General features: G+C 47.1%; 1 protein-coding gene across 1 annotated transcript in view; it reads right to left on the bottom strand.

Annotated features, from left to right (window-relative positions):
- The window catches only part of DNAH10 (dynein axonemal heavy chain 10), a 125,212-nt gene that overhangs the window by 68,480 nt on the left and 33,610 nt on the right, over window positions 1-23,122 (bottom strand). Inside the window, exons 20-31 of the mRNA XM_048221355.2 lie at window positions 22,233-22,389; window positions 18,834-19,310; window positions 18,564-18,722; window positions 17,174-17,290; window positions 16,989-17,091; window positions 16,320-16,498; window positions 12,160-12,371; window positions 9,568-9,721; window positions 8,259-8,492; window positions 6,358-6,480; window positions 4,209-4,442; window positions 1,820-2,043 (exon numbers count right to left, since the gene is read on the bottom strand). Of these exons, the coding sequence (XP_048077312.1) occupies window positions 1,820-2,043; window positions 4,209-4,442; window positions 6,358-6,480; window positions 8,259-8,492; window positions 9,568-9,721; window positions 12,160-12,371; window positions 16,320-16,498; window positions 16,989-17,091; window positions 17,174-17,290; window positions 18,564-18,722; window positions 18,834-19,310; window positions 22,233-22,389 (2,373 nt within the window). The remainder of the gene's footprint in view (window positions 1-1,819; window positions 2,044-4,208; window positions 4,443-6,357; window positions 6,481-8,258; window positions 8,493-9,567; window positions 9,722-12,159; window positions 12,372-16,319; window positions 16,499-16,988; window positions 17,092-17,173; window positions 17,291-18,563; window positions 18,723-18,833; window positions 19,311-22,232; window positions 22,390-23,122) is intronic.

Below are 23,122 nucleotides of genomic sequence, written 5' to 3'. Positions count from 1 at the left end.
ATTTGTAGTTACGATCCCTACACACTAGAGAGAGGTAACGAAGGTGATGAAGGGCCTAGGAAGTCAGAAATCGGGGGGGGGGGGGGGCAGAAGCAAACTTGACCAGAAAAAATAAAGTAACTCAGGGCAGAGCTAAGAGGAACATGACGGTGTTTGGCAAATCCCAGGACACTGCTTTCTGGGGCTGCATACCCCTGAGCCTGTCTTCTCAGTGATGCCAAAACATGTCTGTTCAAACAAACCAGTATGTTCAACTACTCGACCCTGTCGTTAGAAACAACAGCTCCAGTGTGAGGCGGAGGGGCATTTGGGGAGGAGAGGGGTGGGCGCAGACACTTTGGGGTGCCGTCCTTTACTCCATCTCCCACCAACCACACCCTGTGACACACAGCAACGCCCTGGCAAAGTGGTAGTGATGATGTAGCTGAGACTAACATCGGTGTAAAATCCATCTGATCTGCGAGCATTAAGGAGACTTCAAAATACTCAGTGATCACTACTTCCGGAGCTGGTGATCTGTCCAGTTCAGCTCTGTAAGAGCACCTAGCACAGTGATTAGCTCGGAGCAGGAGTCCGATAAATATTCGTTCAATCAGCAAATATAACTGATAACGTGCTAGAGCCACTTCCTACCAGTTCACGAGAGCTCGTTGTCAAATATTCCAGAATTTTGCAGGCTGCTGTTCAAACCACTGACCGTTATTCCACTTAGCTTTGAAATGATCCGTGGAGGGAGTGTTTACACCATGAGCATTGACGAACTCTCTAAATCCAGTTTACCAGCACACGCCTGAACAGATCTGTATGTACCTGATTACATAAGGATATAAACCCATTCTTACAGTACCTAAAAACAGAAGGATCATAACCATACAGGCATAACGCTATTCTCTAGGAAGTTACTTAACTAGATGTCTTCAGTGTGTAAAATTAACGGGATAGCATTCTTAAAATCATAATGGGGGTTTTCTGCGTGCATAAAGGCCCCGCTGAATATATTCCCGGGAATCCCACCTAAATCTAAAAAACTCGTTATCCAAAGATGCTTCGTGTACTTTGCGCTCAACCGCACATTAAGGCCAGCCCTCCTCGCAGCGAGAAGCAGGCTCAGCTCAGCTTAGCGAGGCGCCTGGACGCTTCTCGGGCCACAAAAATCAAGGCGTGATTGAAATCGTTAAATATTTTAGAAAGGACTTTACTCCTTAACCCATACACGGATTAACGCTCCCGAACACCTGGATTCTGCTGGGTCACCGGTTCGCTCAGAATCCCCGGGGCAGGGGGGGCTTATAAAATACACAGATGGCCCCACCCCCCGAGTTTCTGATGGGGGAGATTTGGGGGAAGGCCCAGGCATTTGCATTTCTTTTTTTTTTTTTTAAAGATTTTATTTATTTATTTGACAGAGAGAGAGACAGCCAGCGAGAGAGGGAACACAAGCAGGGGGAGTGGGAGAGGAAGAAGCAGGCTCATAGCAGAGGAGCCTGATGTGGGGGCTCGATCCCATAACGCGGGGATCACGCCCTGAGCCGAAGGCAGACGCTTAACCGCTGTGCCACCCAGGCGCCCCAGGCATTTGCATTTCTAACAAGCTCCCCCTGGGCCCTAAAGCAGCTGGTCCAGATGTCACCACCCTTTGAGAAGTCCTGAACTAGGGGATCCTTTAAAGACAGACAATGCACAGGGCCAACTTAATGATTGCAAGGAAAGAAAACTTCATTGGGAATGTCACTTGATCTACTCCAAGCCCTTAATATGAATCCATCCATTATGACTCTTCATATGATAACGTGACACGTGTTCCCAGTCGCGACCCTACCTGCTTTTGTCCTCACAGTATCTAAAAATAGCCTCCTTGGTGATCAGCCGGTTGGTCCTCCGCATTTCGTTCAACACCGCCGTCATCCAGTCCTCCACGCGCCCCTCGGCCCGGACGATCTTGCGGAACTCCATGACTTCTCCTTCTGCGGAGATCATGGCAGACACCAGCTTCTCTCCATTCTCCCCGTCGTGAAACCTTAGCAGAGCGATGTTGTCGTACATCTGCAATACAGTGGGACATCCGCCCTGCGACACGGACGCTGGGTGGCAGCGCCAGGGGCCGAGCGCTCGGTCACACGTGGGAGCCACCAGGACGCAAGCCCCGAACAGGGGCACGCGCCGGGTGCTTGCGTCGACCCCGCACTGTACAAAGGTCCGTTCGGGGTTAAAAAGAAAGAAAGGAAAAGAAGACACGCTCCCTGCCCACACTTGGGGTTCTAGAGCATACGCGGGCGTAGAGAGGTATCTAGACAGAGGAGACGCAGAACGGCCTGGTGATTCCACACTGCGGGGCTGAGGAGGTCGACAGATGTGTGCTGGGACCCCCCGATGCCCCAACTGGGTGACCTGGGGCAAGCTGCTTCTCCTCTCTCGGCCCGGAATAGACATAATTATGGCACTTCCAAGATGAGGCTGGAAGGGTCAAATCAAACATGTGACAAAGGCCTCTGGCACATAAACTACTTGCCGTCTGTTGCCCATCATCGCTGATACTGATCAGAATGCTAAAAAGGAAAATGAGTCGTTTAGGACCCAGGATATAAGACAAGGCACTCTGCACGTCAGAGAGAAGGGAAAGGCAACAGGCTTTAAAGGATAAAAACCAGAGGTTTGCAAAAGGAGGCTACCAGTAAATGAAATACTTCTAACACACACTTTTCTAACACAGTCAAGTATCTGTTTATGAAAGCAGAAACAAAATATAAAACTCCCCTTTGAGAAAGGAGCACATACGACCCAAGACATGAATTTTAGTTTAAGAAGGAAATCAGCATTAACTAAAGGGAAAGTATGGAGTTCTGTACTTGATCCCAAATGCTTGGCTTATTTGGAATAAAGGAATTATTCTGCAACACAGATTCAACACCGCAAATGGTTCTGCCCCCAGGGGGGGCGCTAGGCAATGTCAGGAGACATTTTTGGTTGTCTTAACTGGAAAGCGATGCTCCTGGTTTCTAGTGGGTAGAGGCCAGGGATGCTGCTGAGTGTCCCATGGCGCACAGGACGCACGGCCCCCAGCCCCGACACACACGTGTACAGCCACAGAGCAAAGCATTATCCGGCCCAGCTACTGACCCTGCCTATGCTGGGGACCCCAGCCCTCAGCTGCTCCTAAATATAGAGCTTTGACCCACGGATTGAAGATTCGTTCGGGCCATGCTCTGGCCGTCTACTGCCAGAGACGGTACTGTCTGTTGTTTCCTGACGGTCAGTATTGTTCACGGATGCACATACGTTTATGTCCAAGTATGCAAAGCTGGAAGGAATCACAGCCAAGTCGTGATCGTGGCTGCCTCCTGAAAGGGGAGGGAGAGCCATGATAGGGAGAGGGGGCAAAGACTGTGGCAACTTTACAGCTTTGTTTTAGAGAGAGAGAAAGAGGGAAAGAGAGGAAAGGGGGAGAGGGAGGGAGGGAGGGAGAAAGCAAATAGGATTAACTGGTAAGAGGTTGGTTACTAGTCATTTCTGGGCAGTGGATAACGTTACTTAGCTGAGGTCACAAGGCGAGCACTAAGTGCTTTACAAATACAAGCTCATTTAATCTTAATAACAACTCCGCGGGAGCAGGTAACTCCTGGTGTTATCCCCGTTCACAGATAAGAACCCGATGCCAAGGCACGCCTGGGGGGCTCAATCGGTTAAGCGGCTGCCTTCAGCTCAGGTCATGGGTCCTGGAATGGAGCCCCATGCCAGGTTCTCTGCTCAGTGGGCAGTCTGCTTCTCCTCCCTCTGTGTGCTGGCTCTCTCTCAAATTAATAAGATAGAAGAAAAGAGAAGAAAAAAAAGAAAAGGAGAAACCGATGCCCAGAGAGGTTAAGTACCTTGCCAAAAATCACACAGCAAATCTGTGCGGAGCCAAGATTTGAACTCAGGCAATCTGGCTCCAGAGTCCACATGCTGAAGCACCATCCTGTATCACCCTCTGCTTATTATATCAGTCTTTGTGTATTACTGGATTCCTTTTAGTTTCTCCAAAAAAATAACGGTTTGGGACTTTAGAAAAAGAGCAACAAACAGTGGAATCTTTGTACAGTTTCAGACTAAGTGGATTTCATCAGATTTATGTTTCCGATAAAAGCCCGGCAGTATTTCCCAGTGCCAAGCCCCGTGACAGAGCGTGGCAGCCGCTCCCGGGGGTGGGGGCGCACAGGACCACAGGGGCCCACCTTGATCATGTGCTCCTGGACGCAGAGTGGGTCGCTGTTCCCCAGGATGCTGAGCAGCTCATCATCGGAAATGAAGAAGAACCTCGGGAAAGCGTTTCTCTTGGAGTCTAAGTAGTCGTTTAAGCTCTTCTGGCATTTCTCGAGGCCCTCGCTGATGTGCTGCAAGTCGGCCAGGCGGTTTGCGGCCTCGCAGCATCTCTTGATCACGGGGTCCTTTAAGGTCTCGCCCATGATCTGGACGAGGGCAATGGGGAGCCGTCAGGCCAGGGGAAGCACAAAACACGTACCCGAACCACAACCTTTTGGGGGCCAACGTGGCAGAAGGGTCCCTAGCACCTCCTAGCATACTATAATTTACTTATTTCTGATGTTAATGTTTTCGGCCCTCCCACTAGAAGGTCAGCTGTGGGGGTAGGGATTTTTAATCCCTTTGGCTCACTGACGTGCCCGTGGGCCAACAACACTTTCTGCACGTGCAAGGCCCTCAGTCACCCTTCGCAGAATGAATGAAGCCACGAGCTCCACTTTGGGCCACATGGATGTCCTGGGACGGTCCCTCCAGCACTCTTCACGGTGGCACACGGAGGGGGTGGTGAGGGAAATATCCCCAACCTCCAACAATAGGAAACCGGGTCAATCGTTGGCTGAAAGTGATCGTTTCCATGTTTATTTATCAAAATACATGCCGGGGCGCCTGGGTGGCACAGCGGTTAAGCGTCTGCCTTCGGCTCAGGGCGTCATCCCGGCGTTACGGGATCGAGCCCCACATCAGGCTCCTCCGCTAGAAGCCTGCTTCTTCCTCTCCCACTCCCCCTGCTTGCGCTCCCTCTCTTGCTGGCTGTCTCTATCTCTTCAAATAAATAAAAATAGAAATCTTTAAAAAAAAAAAAAAACAAAAAAAAAAACAAAATACATGCCAAAGACATTAAATTTTTTTAAAGGATCACATTGGTAAGAATGATATTATTTTGTGGAATATTTATGTATAATACTTATTTACATGTTTATACAGGAATAAATTCTGGAAAGATAGATACTGACCCATCAAAATGGTTATCTTGGGTGTGGGAATATAGATATTTTTGTTGTTGTTTTTTAAATAGTTCCTCAGTTCTTCTATAATAAATAGTCATTGTGTGATTTTTTTTTAAGTTTTAGAAAAAAAGCTTATGCAAATGATTAAGGAAATATTATCAACTCTAATGGATAAAGGAGACCCAAATGCGAACCGGCCCCTCCTAGCTGGAGAGCGTGCAGCACCGCCGAGCAGCAAGGCCCCCCGGCTTCGAGGCCAGGCGGCTCTGGGTTAAGACCCTCGCCCCACTAATGGCGAGGGGCAGCGATGACAGGCACCACCTTTTCCCAGAAGGACTTTAAAATGGGCGATACTCCTTCACGGGCAATTTACTTTCCACCAGTCTCTCATGAGATATTCATCCTAAATGTGGAAAAGGCAGGAGGCACAAGCCTGCGGATTATTGATGAAAGCAAAGAATTCCTTGTGGAACAAGAGGTCTCGTTACAACAATCAACCAAAGCAATGTCGAGCCACTCACTGGAACGTTTTACAAAGATGTCAGAATCTTTTCTCAGTGTCATAACATGAAATACCTTTCTCATAATATTCAAAGAAAATTAGGGAGAGAAAATTATATAAAATATCGTTATCGCTGTGTGTTTAAACCCATATGCACAGGGAAAAAAAACGAAACAAATACACGTCATACTAAAGTGGTCACATCAAGGTGACGGAACTCTGGAAGATACATTTTTTTTCTACCTTCCTACATTTTCCAAGCTTTTTAAGTATTACTTTTATAATGAAAAATCAATATAAAAAAGCTGCAGTGCCATGTGCCAGTGGCTTGAAACCAAACAATTTTTTACGGAACAAATGAAGGTCATATGTAATGATTTTAAACATTCAGAATTAGGGGCGCCTGGCTGGCTCGGCTGGAAGAGCGTGCAACTCTTGATCTCAGGGTCATGAGTTTGAACTCCGCGTTGGGTGTAAAGATTACTTAAAAAGAAATAAGCTTAAAAAAAACACAGAAGCTACTTAATACACAAAATACTACTTATAGAAACATAAGTAAACGTATCTCGAGTCACTGTCCTTTTAGGACTAAAACAGAAGCCAGGCACTTGCCCTCTTAAATATCCTGTCGATGTTGTCAAACTTCTTCGCTTCATCGGGAAGTTGTGACCTGATATCTCCACCGATAAAAATGCTTTCAAGATACATCCATTTTCTCTGAACCAGCATCCAAATCTGGAAATGCACGACGTTAAGGTCAGCACAGGTACCTCGAGGTATGGAGGGCAAAGCCCCACCCTAACACAGGACAGATGCACGTCAGCTCAGGTCAAAAGTCTCCCCGGGCAAGACGACAGCGTGAGTGCACGCCCTCCTTTCCAAGTATACAAGAATGATGGAGAGAACACAGCTAAATATTTTAAAATACAAAGTCTCACACAAAGGCAAAAGAAAACTCTCCGTACCACCCAGGACAAGGAAGAATCTTCTGGTTGTAAGCAGGGGTGAGGGCCCTGTTACCCAGAGGAACAAAGGACAGATTGTTTAAAAAAAAAAAAAAAAAAAAAAACAGGGGCGCCTGGGTGGCGCAGTGGTTAAGCGTCTGCCTTCAGCTCAGGGTGTGATCCCGGCGTTCTGGGATCGAGTCCCACATCAGGCTTCTGCGCTAGGAGCCTGCTTCTTCCTCTCCCACTCCCCCTGCTTGTGTTCCCTCTCTCGCTGGCTCTCTCTCTCTGTGAAATAAATAAATAAAATCTTAAAAAAAAAAAAAAAAACAGGGGCGCCTGGGTGGCTCAGTCAGTTAAGCGTCTGACTCTTGGTTTCAGCTCAGGGTGGTGAGATCAAGCTCCGAGTCAGGCTCTGTGTGCAGAGGGGAGTCTGCTTGAAGATTCTCCCTCTCCCTCTGCCCCTCCCCTCCTCTCTAAATAAATTCTTAAAAATAAAATGATTAATTTTACATTATGTAAATTTCATATCCATTTTTTTTAATGTTTAAATAATGAAGGAAAATAAAAGAGTGCTCTATCCTACCTAACAAAAAGTAATGGACCAAAACGAGCAAGTGAAGAAAGTCCATGCTTGAGAGGGGGGAGGGCCGGGACCCCCTCCATAGCCAGTGAACCAGGGCCAGTATCACCCCAGCCAAAACTCAAGTGTGTGGCCTGGAACAAGGCAATTTTTTTTTAAGATTTTATTTATTTGACAGAGAGAGAGGCAGCCAGCGAGAGAGGGAACACAAGCATGGGGAGTGGGAGAGGAAGAGGCAGGCTCCCAGCGGAGGAGCCTGATGTGGGGCTCGATCCCAGAACACCAGGATCACGCCCTGAGCTGAAGACAGACACTTAACGACTAAGCCACCCAGGCGCCCCTGGAATAAGGCACTTGCCTGGGGTCTGGGGAGGGGAAAAGAGGCAGCCTACAAAAATGATAAGGTGAGCCTGGGTCGCTCAGAGAGGTCTGGACTAGTATACCCCACAAGAAGAAAGTCCCCAGCCACCTAATCATATAAGACCTTGTTCAGTGCTGTCCAACATGACAGGCTAACCTGGAGAAACTGCAGAAACAGGGGACAAAGGGAAGGCAGCACAGGCAAAGACATTTTATGTAAGATCAGCTTTAAAAATAAAATAGATCCCACAGAGGAAAACACTACCGTGAAGGATACACACACACACACACACACGAAAACTCCGGCCTGAGAAAGGAATAAATACAGAGAAATCTGAAAAGGGCTTTAAATCTGTTTAAAATCTTCTATGTGGTAAAGAAGGTGAACGTATCCTGACAACAAGAACAGGACAGTATTCGACAAGAATAGGGACGCATGAAAGAGACCCAATTAAGAATCATGGAAGTTAACAACGCATTCATTGAAATAAAACCTGATGGACTCTCTCACTCATGCACGCACATACCCCCAAAATAAATCAAGCCAGAAAAAGTACGTGGGAGGGTCATCAGGGTCTGAGCACAAAATATTCTCACATAAAAGTGGTCTCCTGCTTTTCTCTCACCTCAATGACTTCCCCTATCAGAGAAAGCGTTTTCTCCCATTTGTGAACAGTCTGCAGAAAAGGCCCCACAAATCTGCTTCCCGAGATGCTTTGCAGGTTGACGGTGTTGTCGTCAAGGCTCTGGATGATTTCGTCAACAGACCCCAAGATGTAGCCTCGCTCCTGTGTGCCTTTGAAATATTTGACCACAGTAAACTTCATATTTTCCCACGTGTCCAGGATCTCCTTCACCGCCTGGTCAGGAAGATAAAAACGAGAGGTTTGGGCACAGACATTGAAAAAAACAGAACTCCAACCCAACAGCAACTGACCGAGCACTGGCTCCATGCCCAGTAACCACGGTCCATACAGGACCGCCTTCCGTCCTCAAAGCACCCTAGCGAAGTAAGGATTACCACCCACGCTTTATAGAGATGCCAGCGGGTGCTCAGAGCGGTGAAGCAGCTTGGCCAGGTCACTCAGCACCAGAACCAGGGTCTAAATTAACTGGTCCGCCTCCCTGCACACCTTGGCTTGCCCTACGCAAGGGATCCTGCCCATGCTTGCCGCTACGCAAGGGAATCAGATTACAAAGTAACATGCCTGTTAACGATTGTATTTTCAAAAACCAGTTGTATCAATATTTACGTGTATTACGTGTGTACAATGCATGTGTACTGCATACGTGTGTACATGTGGCGTGTGCATTTGTGCACGTGTGTGCACGTGTGTGCGGGTACATACATGGATGTGCATTTACACCGGCTGGTCACTGTGTGTACATCTGTGTGCATGCACGTGTCCACACACTTTTAAGTATTAAAGGACTTACACGGAAATGTTACTAAGAACTATCTTCACGTGGTAGAATTACAAGTGATTTATTTTCTCAGTTTTCTACCATGAACGTCCATTAATATATATAATAAATACATTTAATAAATGCATTGGAAGTAAAACTATAATTTAGAACAATAAAAAATTTAACAGCACTCTATTTCTAGAGCAAACAATTCCTTATTACTCAAATACAAGTACTATAACAAACATTTTCTAAAATAATTCTCCAGGGGCACCGGGGTGGCTCAGTCGGTGAAGCATCTGCCTTTGGCTCAGGTCATGATCTCAGGGTCCTGGGATCGAGCATAGAGTCTGGCTCTCTGCTTAGCAGGAAGTCTGCTTCTCCCTCTCCCTCTGCCACCCCCCAACAAATAAATAAAATCTTCAAAAATAATAATAATTCTCTGAAATGAATATAACACTGCATGTTAACTATACTGAAATTAAAAATAATTCTCTTTTCTCAGCTGGTAACTAAACACTGTCTTACTTTCTCAATGGCAATCTCCTTGACAGCGGCCATTACGATCTCGTTGAGAACATCCGTGTGTTTGTGAAGTTCCATAGCAAACATGTTTTCCAACGTGAACGTCTCTGTCATTTCAAAAAACACGCCCGTTTTTTCCATCAGCTCTTTCCAATGCCTGAAAGTGCATCCACGTTAAAACCTTTATGCTTCCTGGATTTGGTGATGAATTTAATTATTCCCGCTTACATAACAGGACAAATCCCATTGTAAGTGAGGACATCATTAGAATCACATTTCCAAAGTTTTCCAAAAATCCCACTGGCTTCCGGAATCAAACCCAGGGAACCACCTCTAGCAAGATATGGTCTTAGATGGCTAGTCTTCATGACCATCTAAGAAAGCATGTGGCGTTTAACTTTCCTGGAACCTACTTCTGTCATGTAGTCGGGGGACCAGGGATCGCCACCTCTGTCGGCTCCCTCGGCCTGTTCGGGACCCTGGTGTAAGCTGTGAGCTGCCGCGTATTTGGTAAAGATTTATCATGCTCTTCCGTCTGCTCCAGGCAGCGGGCTAGCTGCAGCAGGTGCACGCGACCAAAGGCCAGGCTCCTGCCCGCGGGGACCCCACCACCTACTCAGGGGCACGGCCAGGACACGAGTCAACAGGTCTATACCTTAAACAATCACCAACTGCTTTGAGCGCTACGAGAAAACCGCAGAGCACAGAGACAGTAAGAAGGGGTCTGCTGTAGACGGGAGGGTCCGACGGGCCTCTGTGCACACAGACACATCCAGCCGCTCGGCCCTTGACCCAACCCGGACTTCTTTTAAGGTTCACATCTGGCCTGCGGGCTGGCCCTTTTTTAGGATTCCACTTATATGGAATGAAGATAATAAAGGGGCTAAGCGTGGTGCTACACCAGCAGAATGCCGCGTACCCAGGGTATAAGCAGTAAGCACCAAATCACTGACTTTATTGTGAAAATCCACCCCAAAAAGGGGGTGCCTGGGTGGCTCGGTGGTTGGGCATCTGGTTCTTGATTTCGGCTCAGGTCATGATCTCGGGGTTGTGGGATTGAGCCCCTTGTCGGGCTCGGAGCTCAGCAGAGAGTCTGCTTGAGATTCTCTCCCTCTGCCCCTCCCCCTGCTCACACACCCGCTTTCCATCTATGACTCAGATGAACAAACAAGATCTTTAAAAAAAATTCACACACACACACACACACACACACACACACACACACACACACAAACCAGAAATGGTCAGAAAGGAGAATCTACTCTTCGTCCTCCTCTATTCCCAGACCTCGGCCAGGAGCTGATGTGAAGCAGGGGTATCATAGCCCTGGTCGGGGTATGGGGGGGGGGGGACAGGTATCACAGCATGAATAACATCGGGTTGCCAGAGAGAAAGGGGTTCCCTCTTCAGTGTCCCTCCACTGCTTTGATTACACCCGAGAGAAAGTCTCAGCTCGGTGCTGCTGGGCCCTTAACCCCTCCTCACAGTTATTCACCCTTCGTCCAGGGTAGGCCTCCCACTAAGCGACAGCCAATAGTTTTGAGCCAAATGTTAAAAATATTATAATTGCTTTCTATTTATGGCAAAAGCTTTCGGTTTCCCATTTACGGTGGTGGTGTGGGTTTCTTCTTAGAACACATTCAAGTAAAAAAAAAAAAAAGAATAAGCTGATAGGAAGAAAAACGAGTAATCACAGTATAAATGATTTTGGCTGGGATATGACAAAAGTGGTGAGAAGTGACCCAAGCTTGGGAAGCACTGGGTTATTAGGGCATCACAAAACAGGGCACTTGAGCTAGAAAATGCTTCCTTGCTGAGCAGAGTGACGTCGTCTGATGCCTTTCCACCACTCTCTGCCCAGCTGCTGGGAGATACGACAGAGGAGGAGAGCAGCGTGGCGGGGAGAGCGTGACTCCCAAAGCTCCTCCTAATTCCTGTCCCCGCGGGGACAAATGAGGAGTGGATCTCCTCCATCCCACCCCCAGGACTGGCTGTTCCATTGAAAGACTATCGACACCTGCTCTATCCAGTATGGCTGCCACAAGTCACCTGTCGCTGTGTGGCGCGTCCAAATTAAAGATGCTGTATGTGGAAAACACAGGCCGACTGCAATGTATTTTTGTTTAAGAAGAGCATAAAATACCTTGTGAGAAATGTTTAATAGTGATTGCATGTTGAAACAATAATGTTTTGTATAGATTAGGTTAGTTAAAATATGTTACTAAAATTATTTTTACCTGTTTTCTTTTACTTTTCCAAAGCAGCTAATGGAAACATTTTAAATATCTGGGTCACATATTTCTGCTGGACGGCGCTGACCTAGACCCCCTATTTTTTTTTTTTAAACCGTTTGAATGCAGCAACCACAAATGCCCGTCTACATCTGGCAGGGTTTGTTTTTAACAAAACAAAAAAATAGGAGAATCCTCGTGGCTGGTAGTTATCTAGAAACTCCACAAGGAAACAATTTCATAGAAACATGACCTGTATCTTTCGAGGTCTGCAGGGCTGTTCCCACCAGATCGAAGCAAGGACGGATTTTAGACTAAAGCTCCTCCCCGCCCCTTTCACAATGGCTAACAGGACAGAACAAACCTGTCTCTCAGTGCTTCGTGCTTCAAGTCAAGAAGTAAAGGAATCGAGTCTTTGAACGCCTTCATTTTTGCTTCTAAATGATAGGCCACTGATAAGTTTCGGACCTGCCGGGGTAGCTTTCTAAGGGACTTGAGAAAACCTTCGATTCCTTCCTGGAGGAACTGAACATTCAGGTTGATCCAGAGGGTCTGAGACCATTCTTCTTTTGCGACCTGGAAATAGGTGAGAAATAGTCCCATCAACAAGGCCCCTTTGACCGGCGGGAGCCAGGACTCAACCCTTGGTCACGCAAGCAGTATCACCCATCTACCCCCAAAACCTCAGATTCAAAAAGGAAGTCTTGATGATAGGCTCCAAAATACAAACAAAACAACTCCAGCTCTTTGAGGCCCCGCCAAAATAACGCTGTCTCTTGAGGATGTGTGGAATCCAAACCTATGTCCTCCTTCCCGCAGGAGAAAAGTGAGGAGTACAGAATCAGTAACGGGCACCTCTCACATCACGGAGCCACTTCGTTCTCAAAGCACGTATTTCTCAGGTGGGGCTGTAATGTGCTTCTCTTTCCCAATAAACGCAGCTAAAATTACAAAACATTTGTGATTTGGGTAATCCTGCCTAATTATCATACAGATAATCAGCATTTTGTGTTGAATTTCCTGAGATTTAACATAAAAAGTACTATCTTGCATAAAATGTACCATCTTGGATAATCTGCATTTGCAACCTGTGACATCGAGGCTCGATGGGGTTGCTTCGAGTCATGAAACGTATTTAACAGAAAACTGTGTTAATTGATGAAATATGTAGTAACTTTTTTGACTTAGATGTAAATGACATTAAGACATATTTACAATTTTTTTTCTTCGACTTCTAAAAAGATATTTAAACCTCAAAGAGCTTTTTAGATTATTTTGAGATGACATTCACGATTCATTTTTTCTTTGCAAAAATTTAATGAGATGAATCAGAAAGAAACTAAAAGTACTTCTTGGAGTCCCTACACCTAAATGTACTGCCTGTCCGTCATTAAAGTGCCTTTCTTCCCTCCACCCTCTGTGCCCCTCCCCTCTCTCACAGTTACGTTTGAAAAACCCCAACTGTGGTTAAATCCACTCCTTGACAATTTGTTCAGTGCTCAACGCCTACACCTGGGTAGCCAACCATGATGGCTGAGGACACTCGACCTCGTTCACTGGCGTCGGTCTAAATTCAGGGCCCTAATACTGCTTTCCCTCGGGGCCCAGCTGCTGCCCCATTCTTTCCCACACCACCACCGCACCCCTGCTTCATTATCCTCAAAGAGCCACCCCGCCCCCCCGCCCACTGTCCTCTCTGCTGACAATCTTGCTACACTCCTCCCTGAAGCAATCAGAACAGACTGTTCAATGTCTCCCACTAGAAGCACATCTGCACATATGCTCTGCCTTCCCCATATGACCCTACCACCCCGAGGCCACATGCTGACCCCATCCTTTCCCTCTGACTCAAGGACAACAGACTTCACTCAAGCAAGTCTCCTCTCACCGTGTTTCCTCCTTACTGGATCATTCCCACCACTACACGATTCCCGCTGTTATTTCTCCCATCTTAAAAAAATTATACTGACCCCACATCCCTTCCACCGAACCGCTCATTCCTCTGCTTCCCTTTGCAACAAAACACATTGGGAAAGCTGTCTAGATTTGGGGTTTCTGATTCCTCTCTTCCCATTCTGTCTTTTTTCATCTTGATTGGGGATTAACTGGCGTACACAACGGGACATATTTAGATGCACAATTTGCTGAGTTTGGGCATGTGTGCACCCCCATGGGACCATCACCGCAGCCGAGATCGCAAACTCGTTCATAGCTCTCAAAAGTCTCCTCCTGCCTCTCTGTAACCCCCCCTCCCACCCCCAGATACACTGCCTTGCTTTCCGCCATGATGAATTCATTGGCGTGTTCTAGAATTTTATGCAGATGTAATCATACAGGATGTGCTCTTTGGTATCTCAGCAAGATGATTCCGCGACCCACCCACATTGTTACCCTAGTACATCACAGTTGAATCCTTGCTACTACCTCCTCACGTTCCATGGGACGCACGTGGCACGGCGTACTTACCCATTCACTTGGTGGATATCGGGGTTGTCTCCAGGCTTGGGCTATTACAAATAAAACGGCTCTGAACACTGATGTAAAAGTCTTTGTAGGGACCTGTGCTTTCTTTTCTTTGGGGCAAATACCTTGGACTCACTCTAATCAGGCTTCCACGGCTACCAATCCATCGAAATGTTTCCAAGATCACGGTGGCCTCCATGATGTGAAATTCGGCGCTCAATTCCACACCCCCCCTTACCTGATCTGACGCAGCACGTGGGGCCGTTGGACAGCCCCATCCCCTGGAAAGGCTTTTTTCACTTGGCTTCCAAGACATTCTATTCATCGGTCTTCCTCTACTACCGTGGCCCCTCCTCATTCTCCTTTCCTTTTGGGATATCTTCTTGTGGCATTTGACAATGGAGTGCTCCAAGCTCAGCTCCTGTTCTCCTCCATGTACCCCATTCCCGGCTGTACCGGGCTGAAGACTGTCCCCCCACAAGAACTCACATCCCCCTGGAATCTCAGAACGTGACTTTCTCTGGAGATCAGGCCTTTGCAGATGGAATTCATTAAGAGGAGGTCATGCTGGAGTAGGACGGGCCCTAAATCCAATGACCGCACCAAGAAAAAACCTGCTCCTGGTTCAGAGCCTTGCTCAAACGCCACCTCCCTGAGCCGCCGCCTTCTTCCCCTGGGTCCCACGGTGCTGTCTGCTGTATTTCTACTACACATCAGAGCAGTATGGTGTTTTGTTCTTGGGTCAGTGTGACGGTTAATTTTATGTGTGAACTTGGCCGAGCCACAGGTGCCCAGATATTTGGTTAAAAATCTTCCAGACAGTGTTTCCCAGGGTGTTTCTGGGTGAGATTTAACATGGGAATCAGTAGCCTGCGTACAGATTTCCCTCCCCACTGAGGGTGGGCCTCATCCAATCCACTGAAAGACCGAACGGAAGGAGCCTGAGTAAGAGAACTCTGCCTGACTGTCATCAGGCTGGGACGTCAGTCTTCTGCCTTCGAGCTCAGACTGAGCCGGAGCTACCCCGTCAGCTCTCCTGGGTCTCCAGCTTGCCAACCCCACATCTTGGGACTTCCGGTCTCCATAACCGTATGAGCCGATTCCTCATAACAAATCTATTCGGTGGGGCGCCTGGCTGGCTCAGTTGGTAGAGTACGCGACTCTTGATCTTGGAGTTGTGACTTCGAGCCCCACGTTGGGCACAGAGTTTATAACAGAGAGGAGAGAGTAGAGAGAGAGAGAGAGAGAGAGAGAGAGAGAGAGAGAGAGCATGATAGATTTGGTGCCTATTGGTTCTGTTTCTTGGGAGAACCAAACTCTCTGGGGGGCCCAAGGGGGCAGAAACAGATTGGGCAGATGCCACACTTTCCAGACCCTACTTTCCAACCAGCACAGTGCTAGGCTGTACAGAGTGGAGTGAATAGATGGAGGATGAATAAATGAATGCCATGAATTTGCATGGAGAACATATATGCAAGACGGCATCCAAATGTCAGGATAGTTGCTACTTTTTTTTTTTCAAAGAGTTTTACTGATTTGAGAGTGAGCGAGAGAGAGCGAGCGCGCACACATGAGAGAGGGCTAGAAGGAGAAGGCTGAGTAGGGAGCCCAACACGGGGCTTGATTCTGGGACCCTGGGATCACAACCTAAGCCAAAGGCAGACGCTTAACCGACTGAGCCAGCCAGGCGCCCCAACTAAATGGCTCACCCCACTCCTTAACCAAGCCCCACCCACCGAAGAGAGTGTTCTTTTTCGTTATTGTGGTAAAATACACATGACATTTCCCATTTTAATCACTTTCACATGTACGATTCAGCAATATCGAGTATATTCACCATGTTGTGCAATCATCACCGCCATCTAGTTCCACAACTTTCTCCCCAAATGGAAATCCTAGATCCTTTGGCAGTTGTTCCCCATCCCTTTTTCCCAAGAGCCAACGTGAGAGCTTCTACGAAATTGGCCCCCGGCTCTTCATCGTGGTGGCCTCACTGTCCGCTGGGCCAGGTCGGGTCCCACACTGCCTTCCGTGAGGCGGAGTCTGAGCCTAGACGCTTACCTTTAATCCTTCATAGAGCTCGTAAATATTCCTCAGCCCGTTCATTTCCTTCTGCACTTTGAGCAGATCTGGGTACATTGTAATTGGAAGATCAAAAAGTTTCTCAGCATTAGCCAACTCCTGACGGTTCTTTTCATGTCTCGTGAGCTCTTTTTCAAAAGTGGCTAAAAGTTCTAGTCCTGGTGAATAAGTAAAAACATAGATCAACGAGTGCGTAAAAATAAAAGGTACACAAAATGGAGTAAGAAATCACAGGCGAATGCACCAACTATCATTCCATCCACAGAAGCCATCGGGGAAGACACGTTTGGAATTACAACTTTCTCTCTCCGCCATTCTAACAGAAACCAGAGGGCCAGGTACGCATGCAAAATCCTCCAGTTAGAAAATTCTGTCTCCTTCACATTTATCCCTCTAAGTGGGCTCAGCCTGGGCTGCGCACTGGAATCCCCAGGGGAGCTTTAAACATTTTGGCATCTGGACCACCCTCCAAAACAACGGAATCAGACTGTTCGGGTCTGGGCGCCAGGCATCCGTGGGCTTTGGGGATCCTCAGGTGAGCCCAGGGTACAGGCAAGGTTAAAAACCACTGCTCCATGCCATCGTCCCATAAAATTCTTAAGCAAAACGTATTCAAGTACCTCGTAAGTGCAAAGGGAATATTCTTACCTTTATCAAGGTCATCACCAACAGAACCAGGGCCTTCACGATAAAAACGCTTTGCAAAATCTTCTATCTGCTGTCTGTAGTTTGATATTTCACCGCGAGTAATCTGAGAAGGGCAGGATTGCATTAATTTATCCCAATAGATATGTCAATAGCTTTACTCAGAAAGTAAAAAATTTAGAACGTACCTCTGTGAAAGTTCTCTTGATGCCCCCAAGAGCATGCTCCACATTCACTGATTCGTTAAACAGATTTGACCACATGTTTTCAATGTTGTCAACCAGTTCTTTCTCGGCATCAGAAGGCTAATAAAAAAAAAATTTTTTTTTTAAAACAGAACAAACAATAAATGGTCTGCAACTTGGAACGGAAATTCTGGTCAAAGCTACTTCCCAGGGATTTCTGGTTCTGGTAAAAGCAGGCTAGGTCATTTGAACACACAAGGAAACTGCTTGAATTAGAAAAAAATTATATATTTATAATGTAAACAACATCAGGATAAAATCATGTTTAAAAATAAGTAGATAATACATAAAGAGATAACCAAGGGAGATAAGCCCTTCATAAACTAAAACCCATCTTCAAATCAACGTAAACTCTAATTAAAACAAGGTTATCTTAGCTTGCTGATGCATCCAGCTGCACTGTCAGAAGCAAAAACAGATCTCCTCTGACGAACTATAACAACGTCTGGAGACTCCAATTCTCTCTAGAAATTTATTATGTCCAATGTCCAGGACTCAATCAGAAATAACAGGTAGGCAAAGAGCAAAAGGACTTGAAGGAAACCAAGAGACACACAGACGATATAAGCAGACCATAATGGAGTTCTAAGACACAGAACTTTAAATAATTCTACTCAATAAAGGAAAGACAACATTGAGAACCTTTATTTTAATCATAAAAATATGAATTTTGCATACTGTGCATTTTTCTGAGGAGAGGATCTCTAGGTGTTCAAAGCAGTCAAGCAACATAAACGCTGAAATACAAGTTTTGTGCAAATGCAGACTTATAACAGTTATTTGCTGCTTCTTCCTAGTCTGTTTTTCCAGCTGATTCTTTTTGAGTATATGTGAAGCACAGCATGCAAAATTTTGCACACAGTGTCACGGAGATGCCACACCCCCTCAAACTCCTCCTCAGACTTCCAAAGATCATTGAAACCACCCTGAATGACCCCAAATAAAGATAATTATTATCCTCTACCCATTTTTATCATTTTATCCCTCTCCCTCTCTCTGACTCTCCTCCTTACCATTTTTGCAAAGCCTTTTATTTATGAAAGGAAGTTAACACCAAGAAAAGAAAAGAAAAGAAAAGAAAAGAAAAGAAAAGAAAAGAAAAGAGGAGGGAGAATCGACATGGTGTGCACTTAGATTTACAGATCAATCTATGAAAAATACTATTTGAGCCATGCAAGATCAAGAAATAATCTCTGTTTTCGTTAAGCTAAATAACTGTGGGGTTGCTTTACATTTAAATGTCATTACTTAAAGTCATATTGGAGAAGAATTTCTGGAAAGGGTCTGAGAAGTCACCCCAGCTGTGAAACGCTTAAGGAAATGGCGTACTCACAAAGACTTTATACTTGGCCATGGTGCGGTACCGCTCCTGGACGTCCCTGTATCTCAGTTCCATGACCAGAGATTTACTTCTGATTTCGGCAATGGTTGCAAGGACAAACTTGAGGTCCTCAAGGGTACTGGGGCTCTTCTTCAGGCTCTTGGCCAGGCTCTAGAAAAGAAGGTCGAAGGAGACTACATAAACCTAGGGGGGAAAAAACCAGTCCCAAACGAAGACCAACTTTCAGGAGAGGCAGTTTGATTGAACCCAGCGTTCCACTACCTCCATCTCCTCGCACAGGGTGTGGAGCTCCTCCTTTGCTGACTCATTGAGCAGCTTTCCAAGTGAGGTCACCCAGGACTTGGCATTTTCCTGCACCGTGTTTGCCAGAGGCCCTAGCTGGAGCCTGATGCAGTGCTCATCCTTGATTAAAGGGTGGTGCAGGACGTCCTGGGCTATCTTGGAATAGAACTGCAGCTTCTCATCATACGCCACGCAGGGAGGTCTCTTGGCGGCGAACTTCTCCAACACGATGGCTTTGTCCAGTTTCCACAGGGGGCGATACCTTTTCCATTTTTGCAGGTACTTCATGAGACTAATCAGAATCCTGTGGACGTTTTGGGGGATCATAACCGCTTGTTCAGTTATCTGAGGGTTCAGGGAAATATCATTGTAAAAGCTGATTATAACGAGTTCTTCCTCCTCCCCCTTCTGTGGAGGGCATTCGATGCAGCTGCCATTCATCCATCGAACAAAATGCTGGCAAAAGAAGAATCGGGAAAAGACAGCACTTCGGTATTTATTTTGCTTCCCATCTATATATTCACGTTCAGGAATAAGTCTTGCTAATGATGGAAATCACTTCATTATGTTTTCCCCTTCACATTTTTACCATGATAAAAAATACATGACATAAAATTTGCCACTTGGGCCATTTAAAATATTCACGATTCAGTTACACTAAGTACGTTCACAGTGCTGCACAACCCTCACGATGACCTCATTCTAGAAGTTTCTCATTACCACTAAATTACCAACTAGTTACTCCCCATTTCTCCCATCCCCCAGCCCCTGGCAACCCCTATTCTGCTCTCTGCCTTTATGAGTTTGACTTTTTAACATTTTTTATTTAAATTTTAGTTAGCTAACATACAGAGCAATACTGGTTTCCCTATGGAATGGAAGAAGATATTTGCAAATGACATATCTAATAAAGGGCTAGTATCCAAAATCTATAAAGAACTTACCAAATTCAACACCCAAAAAATAACCCAGTTAAGAAATCGGGGAAAGACACGAATAGACAAAGACGACATCCAGATGGGTGTTGTACGTAAGTGATGAACCACTGAATTCTACTCCTGAAATCATTTTATTAATAAATTGTGCTAGATTGCAAAAATAACTACAATCCTTTGTTCCTCCCATCAAGGGATGAGTCTATTGGCAAAACTATGATGGGGGGGTCTATTTTCCCACCCTGCACTAGCCTGTGACTTGACTTGACCAACGGAGAGGGGCAGACGTGGTGTTGTGGCAGCTGTGGCCCAGCAGCTTCCCCTCTCATGCTCTCAAAACCGTGCAACCAGCAGATGAAGGTGCTTGAACTAGCTTAGATGATGGCAAGCCACTCGCAGAACCATGGTGCCCCCGCCAGCAGCCTGCCGATCATCGGACATGTGACTGAGCACGGCCAGGACCTGAAGAACCTCTCAGAGCCCAGTCCACAGAACCATGAACAAAATAGTTATTATTTTAAGCCACTAAGACTTAAAGTGGCTTATTATGAAAAAAAAAAAAGCCGACTTTCAAAATAATAGCCATCCACTTCCTGAACATCAGTTTCCATTTTATAGATGGAAACACTTAAGTCAGGAAAACGAACTCCCCAGGGTCCCAGAACAAATCTGTGAATTTGACACCCCCTGCTGCACAGTCAAGATTCCTTCCTCCTGGAGCGGCGCCTAGGTGGCTCAGTCGGTTTAACGTCTGCCTTCAGCTCAGGTCACGATCCCAGGGTCCCAGGATCGAGCCCCACATCGGGCTCCCTGCTCGGCAGGGAGTCTGCTCCTGCCTCTCTCACTCCACCTGCTTGGGCTCTCGCTTTCAAATAAATAAATAAAATCTTTCAGAAAAAAAGATTCCCTGTTCCTTTCATCAAGCGTGGTTCAGGACAGCGAAGCATGGGTGTGTTACACATAGCTCCTCGCCGTCTGTAAAACGGGAATAAAGTGAAGTACCAACCGGACTGCTATCACTGGCCCTCAGGCAATGTTCGTTCGGATCCACGAACTGCCATCACCATGCTAAGCGCTCTGCACACATTACAAACTGTAATCCCACGGAAAGCTCTGGAAGGCAGATCGTATCACCATCTCCACTTAACAAAGAGTCGCTAAGCTCCTAGTGAAACACTTTTGCTTATTTTGCTTTCAGTCATGAAACGGGAACCCTGAAGCTCCGAGAGAGGGTAATTAGGCCACACTGAGTTGGAGCATGACAGGGAGCAACGGGGACCAGAAAGGTGGGGGGGGGGGCGCCTGGGTGGCTCAGGTGATTGAGCATCCGACTCTTGATTTCTACGCAGATCATGATCTCAGGGTCATGAGATCGAGCTCAGTGGGGAGTCTGCTTAAGATTCTCTCTCTCTGGGGCGCCTGGGTAGCGCAGTCGTTAAAGCGTCTGCCTTCGGCTCAGGGCGTGATCCTGGCGTACCGGGATCGAGTCCCACATCGGGCTCCTCCACTGTGAGCCTGCTTCTTCCTCTCCCACTCCCCCTGCTGTGTTCTCTCTCTCTCTGGCTGTCTCTCTGTCACATAAATAAATAAAATCTTTAAAAAAAAAAAAAAAAAAAAAAGATTCTCTCTCTCTGCCCTTCCCCTGCTCACACGCATGTGCTCTCTAAATTAATAAATCTAAAAAAAAAAAAAAAAGGCAGGTGCTGGATTATGACCACGGTAAGGAGTTCGGCTTACGTTCTAATGCAATGTGAAGTCATTGGGGGTTTTTGTAGAAAGAGATGTGACGTGAAATGACTCGTATTTTAAAAAGATAACTCTGCCCCGCCCCCCGGCCCCGGCCCCGGCCATGGTGGAGAACGGACTGTGGAGCTACTGTAGTCGTCCAAGCGTGGGATGAGGCACGGGAGCCAACCAGGCCTCCGAGCGGCGGGGTAGGGGTGGATGGGAGGAAACAGAGGAGTCAAGCCTGGCTCCTAGGTTTCCAGCTCATGCGATTGGGTTGGGGTTGGTGCCAGTATCCTGCAGGAGGAAAACCTGGGGCAGGATCAGGGTGCAAGATGGGAAGTCAAGAACTCCACCTTGGACAGGCCAAGACTGAGGTGGGAGAGGACACACCCAGGAGGCAGGAGACGCGAAGAGCGTAGTGTGCAGCAGAGAGGTCCGGGCTGAGGCTGGAGGGGGCGGTCGTCTCCAGAGGGGTGGCGTTACAATCATGGGACTGGGGGTGATTGCATGGAGAGGAGACACGGAGCTGGGATCAAGCCGGGACGCTCTGGGCTCTAGTGGTCCAGAGGAGGAGCCAGGAGGGACTGCAGCAGTCTGGACGAGGAGCGCGGAGCCGGGGTTCTCCACGGCCTCGGCAACTTGCTTCCCAAAGCTGCAGGCCAGCCGTCGGTGGCGACGAGCCCCTGTGAGCCCACACAGACAGCTCTGCCCTTACCTTGGTGATGTCCACGCAATTTCGGACACAGTGGACGCACAGTTTGTTGATCTCACTCGCATTGGGATGAAAGATGATCTCAGGAGCCGTCAGAATGGTGTCCGTTTGGAACAAAGGGACATTTCCAAGGATCAGAGAATTAAAAGACCGCAAATTCCTACGAGGGGTTCGTAAAAGAGACCAGGGCTCAGTGGAGCACATCCGGCACCCGACAGAGGCAGCCAGCGCCACAAGTCACACATGGAACCCGCCGTGAGGAGGAACACATGCAGTGTCGCAATGACAGCGCACGCTGAGTTGTCACGCGCCCCTGCTTGGGCCTGTTTTTCAATAGCTCAGTTCTACTTTTGGAAAGTGAATACCTATTAGTCGGAAGACACTTAAATAACAGTGATGTCTTGCAGAAGCTGTTCCACCTGTTCCAGGAAAAACAGTCCTCACACTGGCTTTGTCTTCCCCCAGAGAGCCCTCGCTCTTGGAGCTTGCTCCTGGTCTTCAGGACTCAGCTCAAACGTGGCCCCTGGAGGCCTTTCTTGACCACCCAGCCACAAGAGCTGCTCCGTTTTCTCCCGGAAACACTATTCGGCCTTATTTCTTTCACAGTAATCATCTTGGTTAGGTCTGGTCCCTTGCGTTTTGTATCTCTCCTATGAGGATGGAGGAGCTCCAGAAGGACAGGGGCCCTATCTGGTCCAGTGCCTGGCACAGGCAGGCTCTAAGAAACCTGTGAATGAACGAATGAGTGGATGGATGGATGGATGGATGGATGGATGGATGGATGGATGAGCGGATGGACAAGTGGGTGGACAGACGGACGGACGGGTGGGTGGATGGATGGACGGATGAGTGGATGGATGGATGAGTGGATGGATAGATGAAAGGATGGATGG

Source organism: Ursus arctos, unplaced genomic scaffold, assembly GCF_023065955.2.
Source record: "Ursus arctos isolate Adak ecotype North America unplaced genomic scaffold, UrsArc2.0 scaffold_34, whole genome shotgun sequence".
Classification (NCBI taxonomy): Eukaryota; Metazoa; Chordata; class Mammalia; order Carnivora; family Ursidae; genus Ursus; species Ursus arctos.
The sequence above is the reverse complement of the archived record's forward strand: the minus strand, read 5'-3'. Positions and strand labels throughout refer to the sequence as shown.